The 9,210-nt window shown below is 35.5% G+C and overlaps 1 protein-coding gene across 1 annotated transcript; it reads left to right on the plus strand.

Annotated features, from left to right (window-relative positions):
• Positions 1 to 446: 446 nt before the first annotated feature.
• On the plus strand, positions 447 to 1,401 carry LOC107186436 (zinc finger matrin-type protein 5). The gene is made up of 3 exons (XM_015574295.1): positions 447 to 710; positions 855 to 992; positions 1,061 to 1,401. The coding sequence occupies exons 1-3, from the start codon at positions 584 to 586 to the stop codon at positions 1,297 to 1,299; spliced, it is 504 nt and encodes a 167-aa protein (XP_015429781.1). The 5' UTR covers positions 447 to 583; the 3' UTR covers positions 1,300 to 1,401.
• Positions 1,402 to 9,210: the final 7,809 nt, after the last annotated feature.

Here is a 9,210-nt window from a genome sequence, read left to right on the forward strand (position 1 = left end):
ACGAGGGATGTCTTTTGGAATTAACGAGAAAGGTTGTTGTAACAAATTATAGGCATTTTCTTCGGTACGTGACGATACCACACAGATCTAGATTAGTAACGCACAAGATTGTTGCGGTTAATTGTATTCTAAGGATGTAACAAACAATTGTAACGTTTAAACGAGCAGTACCATGTATGTAATCTGTTTGTTTAAAATAAATGCCCATTAAGTGTACAAAATGAGATCTCGATTTATGCTGTGAAAAATTAGAAACACACCTTTAGTTAAGTCAATCGTTTTACATTTGCGATTTCTTTATTTTACTAACAGTGTTGGATAAAGTTTGATTATTTAATAAAAAATAAAAAGTCGCATGAAGTTGTATACAGTGCGCGAAAGTCATATTTAAATACCCTTTAATTTACTCAAACAGTGTGCGCTAGATGTCGCCTCGATAACTTCGAAATGTTTTCTTCGCGGCATGTTGTTAACAAGTTACCAATAATTGTTATAATAACTGTTTTGCAATCGTCACTTGTAAATTTCTGACTGGTTATATTTAGACTATACTTTCTTTCCGTTTAACACAATTTAAATAATCATGGGAAAGCGATATTATTGCGCTTATTGTGACCGATCTTTTAAGGATGACCCAGAAGCCAGGAAAAGGCATCTTTCAAGTTTGCAACATGCGAAAAATCGCGCAGACCATTACAATCTGTATAAAGGTGATTATTTATCAATTTATATTTGTAAAATGTCTGGAAACGCTAGGAAATTCAATACATTATAAACATAACCTCAAAATTATCATTGTGTTTGTTTTGATATTAATTATCCGAGTATAAAAATAACATAATTGATATTTGTAGACCCGGAAGTTATATTGATGGAAGAAAGCGCGAAAACTCCATGCAAACGTTATTTAACTGTTGGTGATTGTGCATTTGGTCTTGGATGCAGATTTTCCCATTATACACCACACATGTTATGGGAACTACAACAGCTGGGTAATACACACAATTGTTTAGATATGGAGAAATATTGTACTGTGTATTTACACAAATTTTATTTGCAGTTGATATGAAAAATGCATCAAAGTTGTACGCAGTGCCTGAAAATGGTTGGCCCAATCCTGACGATATTCTTAAGGAATATTTTGAAAATGCTGAAAGTTCAAGCAATACAGAAGTACCTAATTGTTCTTCGTGGTTCAGGCCACTAGAAGTGCACGATTATTCAATGTTACCACCATCGTTATGGCCCATTACGTCAGAAAGTTTATCGGACAACTTGACTTTTAAGGAATGGGGTTGAAAATCTAATTCACATAAAATTACTACCAAAACTGAATTTGAACGGAGATATAAAAGCTACAACATTATTTAAAAATAAAATGACTTAGAGACTACAGAGTAACAAAGAAATGTAGACACTTTTATAGAATAAATACCTCAGAAATCCAGTAATACATTATTTTATACCGCATATAAAATTAGGATTCATCAAAAGGAGGAGAGTGTTTATTGCTTAAAATGTTAAATAATTCGTCGGTATTCACCCATTAAACCAATGCACCATCTCGCGAGACCGCGATGAATCAGACTCGGCGCCTCTCGGTTCTCGTCGGTAACCTTCGTTGCAACCATCTGTCCCCCGTCACCCCCGCCGCCAATCGCCGGACGGAAAGCCGAGCACAGCCGAACAGTCTGAGCACACAATGAACCCTTGCACACCATCATACAGTAGCGAAGCACCCGTTGCCACGGATAGTTTGGCGTTTCAGCGTTGTTCGGCGCGCCGCCGTGTCGTTTCGATTTGAAAAAGGAATATTGTACGCGCCTCGTGTTTGAATACCGCGATATCGTGATTATGAGATTGACTTGGTCCCGTGTTTCCCGTGTATTTCCACCGGTGTGCCACACAGGAGACATTGGAAGTGTTTGAAACTGTTAAGTGCGTCGACACGGCGGGACGCCGGCCCCTCGATCCGCCGACTGGATTTTCGATCGCCGCTGCGGATCATCACGATCGTTCCGGTGAGTTTTAACAAAAAAGTTTGCAATCTTTTCATTCGTACGGTGTATTCGTAATCGAATTCGAACGCTATTTTGTCACGTGAAATAAAAAAATGCTATATTGACGAGAATAGCGAGTAATTTACACGAACACAAAAATTTTCGGTGTTCCAATGAAAAGACGTGATTTCGTATAGGCAGACTGTACTGTATAGTAGATACGATATTATAGTGGAACGAAAGTATAGTGTGCACGTGATATATTACGCAGCGAATTCCTCGAACACCTGTAGAGTTGATGGAGTGGAATTCCCATTCTCGGAAGTATGGGGTTGTAAACAAACAAATAAACTTAGCGTTTTTTAACGCGTACGCGTGTGTTTGAACCGACAGGTATGAAGTGTCATTCAAATACAAATCGTTTCATTGGTCGCTACGTGTACGTGTCTCCACGGTTACGGGGGCGATTTAAATACAATAGATTGTCTTCGATTGCTTTGCGCAACCGGAACAACATTATCCTTGCTAACAATATACTATCAGATTATTATTCGAAGAATAATTAATCTTCCTTTTCTCATTTCTTTATTTTCCTGCTAGTGTATGCAATATGAGTTTTTATGCATATTTGTTTGGCTCTGTGGTATGAAAGACGAAGAAAACCATTTAAGAGATAATTCATATTTACGAGTTACTCTATAACCAACTGCTTGGTATGTAATTTTAGTTTCAATTTTTATTTTATTGGAATTATTATTATCGTTGGATAAACAGGTCTCAAGTGTTGTCATTATAGTAATTGGTCACTCGATAATAGTTATTTCGCGATTCTTGTGCGCCATATTGTATCGTGTAAACAGCGTTAAAAGTTTATACTCTCGGGTCGTTATGACAAGAGAAATCGGTTTATACTCGCACGTGATGATACCTTTTGATAATGTATGCATTATCGAGTATACGATAACATACTGAATATCGTATTGATTTATTGGACGTATTATACCCGTAATTTCAGATTGAAGAAACTAACGCATATTTCCATCACTTGTCATTACACATTTTTCAAACATAAGTGAAAAATTACTAACCTTAAAAGATGATTAAGATTTTGTTTATACATGGGACACAATTTGTTTTTTAGACATTTATTTACATTATTCAGAAACCTGTTAAACAGATGGGTTAGTGGGGAGAATAATTAAATGTCTCAATTTCTGATCAGTTATTTACATTTCTTTTTACACGTAGAAGTAAATGAATATATTGAGCAAACGTATCAGGAAATGCAGTTCAAGATATTTGTATCTCTTCATACATTTACCAGACATTATATAAATATATTCAGGGATTTATTAAATTTAAAAATATAAGATTATTAATAGCCATTAACCTTCATCAGGAGAGAATGGAGAATAACTTCAGAGGCTTTCAATACAAAGTAGCTGAAATTAATAATTCTAAAATATTTTACTTTTTTTAGTTCAGTTTATTTATCTAATAAAATAGTAGCATTAACCTTTTAATTATTTATTATACATATATGTATTATACAATATAGGTGTCTCAAAGGCTTGGCTATTTGGATGAAGGTTAAGGATAATAAACATCAGACCACAAAACGATAGAAAAAATACAAAAATTTTCCAATCAAATTTCATGCCATAGGAAAAATCTTACAAAAACTTGGTTAAAAGAAACTGAGTAGTTAGTTATTATTTATAATTCTCATTAAGAATCTTCTCGATACAAAGCATTTGCCCGTAAATCATCATAGTTTCCAGTATCCTCCACTAAAATCGTCGATTCACCCTATAACAACCCACCTCCCACATTTGAATATAATAAAACTAAAACTACACATCAATGTCCACAAGTCTAAACTACAAAAACTCCCATATCGACCGACATCAACGTACAATAACATTCCCCCTCCCCGTGGTACGTGCTCGATTGATTCCCCCGCAAATTACGTTTATTGTGGCGAGATTACATAAACGATATATGCCCGTGAATACTCAGCTCGTTCTTACTCGAGCGATACGACCGAATACAAGAGTGTGTATTTCATATCGAAACGGTGAATCGTTTCTATTACATCACTGATATAGTTTCCGTGCGTTGGCGCAACGCAGCGTCGTTGCAAAAAGGTTAAATGTACTGTGACGAGGCTCCGTGATGGCAACGACCCTGTGCGCCGCCATGGACGATGGTGGTGCGCGAGCGCCATCACGATTTCTTGACGGAGGTCGTAACCTTGCCGATATGGGGAAATAATCGCGTGTGCGCACACCGTGCGACGGGGATCGTCCCCGTGAGTCAGTTTCCCGATCGATTTCGAGCGTGCACACACACTTCATTCGCCTGGTCCATTGTCACGTCGTTCCGCTCGCGGCACAATGGACTTGTCTATTTTCGAGCAGCTGCACAGGCTCTCTCATCGTACAATACACGCACACACGGTCCTGAAGAATACACGAAACTGGTCGGTTTTGGCGATCATGCGTCTCGTAGACACGCCTGACACATTAATCAGGGGGGGTCTGAGATTTTGCGATGATCGACTGCTTCGATAATGTCTAGGGGTAGTTAGGCGAATGGTCAGAGGAGATTGTATATTTAGAAGCGTTTTCTGATCATAAGAAAAGTGGTAAATTTAACCCTGTTAGGGCCTATGGAACTATTTCGATCCAATCAGGCTTTTGTTTCTTTAAGGTTGTTATATCCCTTGTGTCAATTTGACACATTTTTCTCTTAAGAAAGGGTGTTTATCTGTCATTAGGCTCCGTGGCTTTTATTTTAAAGAATTTGCAAATTTAATTATTTATCTCTTTATTCTTTTAATTTTTTAACACGGCATTGATTTGACATCTAGGGGCGAATTGGGTTGGGAAAATAGGGGTTAATTTTCGTCTCTGTAGAAATGTTCTTAGGTTTTCGAAGTGTCTAAAGAAATTGTTATTAATCTACGTGTTCTTCTTACTCCTCCTTATTTCGAATGTATAGCTGGTCCGAAATACTCTTTTTCTACTGCCACTGATGTGTCATAACTGTTGGGTATACTAATAAGGGTTTTACCTATGCTGAACCTAACCTGTTATTCATACCAATAGTGTTTTGTCTTTATTTTTTTCTTCTGTTTTGTATTCAGTGTAGTTGTACTAAGTGTAATAAACACGTATTATAATATTGTTACGGTTCTTATATGTCAGTGTGCTATTCGAAAGGTGTTGCAGTAGCGATGAATTGTTAGGTTAGTTGCCCTAAAAGGGCACAGATTACAGCCGAAATCTTTAACAGTAACAACTATATCATAGTGGGCCGTGGGAAACTCAGATTTTTTTATGTCACTGAACAACTTGGATTCCATTCAAAGGCACCTGAATTTGTGTATTTTTAACGCGTTTCGTGTCACGCGGGCTCTACCGGTGACCCACTGTTTGCAGGGTGAGTCATGCTATTGAGCTGGGGATAGCTCCTGTTTTGTTGGGGATAGAAAATAAAAGCAAGAGGAGGGGATTCTGTGATCCACCAGCCCCTGCTTTCTCGTGGACTTGTTTCTTTCATTGGTGCAATGATGAAAAGTGCAATAGCATTTTTTTTCTGTTACTAAAAATATTTTTGCTCTGATCAATTCTCCTGCTTTGGCCTTTTTAAGCTATTAAACTCTTCGTATCTGCAATGGAACCGGGAGATTTTATTTTTTTAGTTAAATGGTTAGAACTTTGACAAGGGAATATAAAGTAGTGCAGAATTTGACATTAAATTTGATAAATTTTATGAAAACTACCGCGTTTAGAAATTTGAAGCGAAGGAAATGATTAAAGAAATACTTATCTACTTGCTCTAACATCTGTCTCTTCTTGTGAGTATTTCAAGTAGCGTAAATAATCGAACAATTAACTAAACCATTCAGTCAAGGAATTTGAAACGTTTTGATGATTCGACGCGTTCTCGACAACCTTAATGCCATAAGTATTGCGTAAACGCAGGCAGGTGACAAAAATGCGTTCTTATAATTTTTGATCAAAAATTTGTCGATGAAGTTATGGTAAATTAAATTTTTACTCTTATCTTATATAGCAATCAGGAAATAATTGTAAAACAAAAAAGGTTCTTTAAAATCAACGAAGCGTAGTGTTTCGGGTCGTTGAATTTTATTATATTACATCGCAGAAGAAAATCATGGTAGTTAGGAAAGAACTTATATATAATACATATAACAGGTAATTTATACGTAAAATTCATAGTGCAATGATTAAATTATAAATAAAATTATTTTTCAATAGAATAATATCAATGGATGTACAATGTAGTTATTAAATTATAAATAAAATGATTGGTAACCCTAGAACGCAAACATAGGGTGATCAGTTACCTCAATAAATAAACGTAATAACTGCTAAACTTTTTAATATTATTATTTTTGAAAAACTGTTTTATTATAATAGGTGCATTATAATAGAAGAGGTGGTCTAAATATGGGTTGAGCACTTTTACTTCAGAACTTACTGCCAAACCTGTTGAAGATTTTTAAGACGTAACACTTTCACATATTTAAAGCATGTTTGCTTTATGATATGGAATTAAATTAAGCTTCTTTTATTCGTGACTCGTAGTTCCACACTATTTCCACTGGGATAAAGCACGTAACGTGACCATGTACTTTCAGCTAGCCCATATTTAGACCCTAGCCTATATCTGGACCATCTCTTCTATTATTTAATATATTATATATTACAACATTATTTGTTTTCGTATTATTAAAACACGCATATCTACCAACATAAAGGCATTAGAATAATTGCAACTTTTGGAGTTCAGTCAGGTATTTAATCACCCCTGTATGCGTTCTATAGTTAAATAAAATAATATCTGACGATGCACGAACAAATGTCTATGTCCCTATAGTTCTCGGTAGTGATTAGACACATTCTAGATGAAATTATTTTTCAACGGAACCATATCTGATAATGTACAAACAAATCATTATGTCCCTGTAGTTCTCGATAGTCATTGAATTCTAAATGAAATTATTTTTCAGCAGAATAATATCTGATGATGCACGAACTGTGTCCCCGTAGTATCCGACTAAAGACGATCTCCCAGTAGAACGATCTCGAATCGAAGCTAATTCTTCGAACGAACACACAGATGGTTATACAATATGTATACAATTCGTTTCCCTTCGACATGGGCTAGTATCTAATCGACGAGTAATCTTCACAAGGACGATAATAGTACAGCAGACTTTATAACACATTGATAACGCGTCACCATCGTTTCCATTCCTCCGACGCGGCTCGAAGCCACACATACACAAACACGGTTTCGCAGATTCAGCTCGTCGCACCCGGAGTCTCGTACGACGAGCCGCAGCCGTTTAAAAACGAGTCACCCAGCAATTTAACATCATTTATTTCTATTGCCTTTATGCGGGTCTATTGCGTCACGCGATTTCTCCGCCCTTTATCGTGCTTGCATTTTATCCGTTGTGTGTTGCACGAGAGACAGACCGTCTTGCGAATTTTACGAGTGGCGGCCAATCGTGAGGCAATTTTCGATATTGCCCAAACATTGAGATCGATGGCTCGGACCGTCGAATAGGCACCAACCCCTTTGGTTTAGTTCAGTTTGCCTCGTCGCCGTGGCCATTGTTTCGTGCGATCGGATACGACATCGATCCTGTGGCTATCGTGATATTGATAAAAGTAATCGTTCATAGAAAAATTCATTCTGCGTAGCGTGATCGGTTCGATAAGACGCGAGAACTCTGGTGGGTTTATGCTTTAGTCGAAGTCAAATATCGCGATTCTTAGAAGCGAAAGGGTTCAGCTCGAGTTGTTTTAAACGAAACGTGATTTCTCGTATAATACGATATAACTACAGCTTGATAAGGTAATTAATATATGCATGGTAATTCAAAACTGTTTATATTTTTGAATTGCATATTTTACGTAGCGATCATTTTGTTGAACACGTTTATTAATATTTAGCTGGTGAAGTGGGGTCTGAAGAGCTGTATAAATGTTTTTAGAATATTTTATTTTTATTCAATGGTTGCTTTGAGAGATGTTTGTTTGTTTCGAAGGTTTCTGATACGAGAATGAAAAACAACTTGTCTAATAAGTAGACTACGGAAGTTTATGGAAATTCACAATTTTTGTATCTAAAAATTAAAAGGTGACAGCATTTTGAGTCTAACATTAACGGCTGTACCACGTTAATAGTAACATTATTAAACTTCATTGAAATCTTCATTTTATTGTATTTTCCCAGTTAGGGGGCGCTACAAATGCATAAACATCGACAGTCTGTGTAGTAATAAGTTGTAAAATTTGTGTATAGTAAGATTTGTGTAATAAATTATAAGATTTTCACTTTCCCAGTTTTAGATTAAAAGGACGCATTAAATAATTCATATTGTAAACTCATGTTTTTAATGCAGACCTTCTAAATAAAACGAGTAGAAAATATGGGTAAATTGGATCGATTAGTTCAGTAAAAGATATCGTTTTTCAATTCGGAACCGTGAGAATTCACTTCAGAAATTATAGAATGCGACGAGTCATCATGTTTCTTGTTTTCGTTGTTCGTTGCCTGCAATTACATAGTCGCACTTACCTTGTAGTAAATATTTATTACATGCGGATCATGCAGTATTTTGAAAAATTTAATTTTATACTATCTGTGCATAATTTCGATGTAATAGTCATTATCAAAATTATATTTGAAGCTAACAACAATGCAACGATGATTTTACAGTCTTTTATATTTCATTTGCATTTAACGATATCAGACTATATTTTATAATACATACTTATTTTGATAATAAAACTATTTCATGATTGTTTCGGACGGATTAAATTGAATGGTAAAGAAAATAGTAATTTATATAATTTTCGTACATAAATTTTATACCGAAATCTTCAAATTACTATTTACTACATTCGAAGCTGAATTCTTACTTTTGACTAGACAATTTTTCAACATTTGTAATACATAAATACTTTGGATACATTCTTTATAATAAAAAAGATCGAATCTTGCAGTGGGTGGTCAAATTATTATGATCGCATCGAAATTATCACTTCTTTGAAGTTTGAACAACGATGAAAATTCACTTAAAATGAAACAATTTTTGTTACAGAAAGTACTGTTATGTTTCTATTATTAATATATGTCAAGGATTTTAAAACATCGACAAATTATT

This window comes from Dufourea novaeangliae, unplaced genomic scaffold (genome assembly GCF_001272555.1).
Source record: "Dufourea novaeangliae isolate 0120121106 unplaced genomic scaffold, ASM127255v1 scaffold88, whole genome shotgun sequence".
Taxonomy (NCBI): Eukaryota; Metazoa; Arthropoda; class Insecta; order Hymenoptera; family Halictidae; genus Dufourea; species Dufourea novaeangliae.

Coding starts and splice junctions, on each gene's coding strand:
- LOC107186436 (XM_015574295.1), top strand. CDS start 584: ATGGGAAAGCGATATTATTGCGCTTATTGTGACCGATCTTTTAAGGAT. Junction 711..854: donor CCATTACAATCTGTATAAAG/GTGATTATTTAT, acceptor TGATATTTGTAG/ACCCGGAAGTTATATTGATG. Junction 993..1,060: donor ATGGGAACTACAACAGCTGG/GTAATACACACA, acceptor TTTTATTTGCAG/TTGATATGAAAAATGCATCA.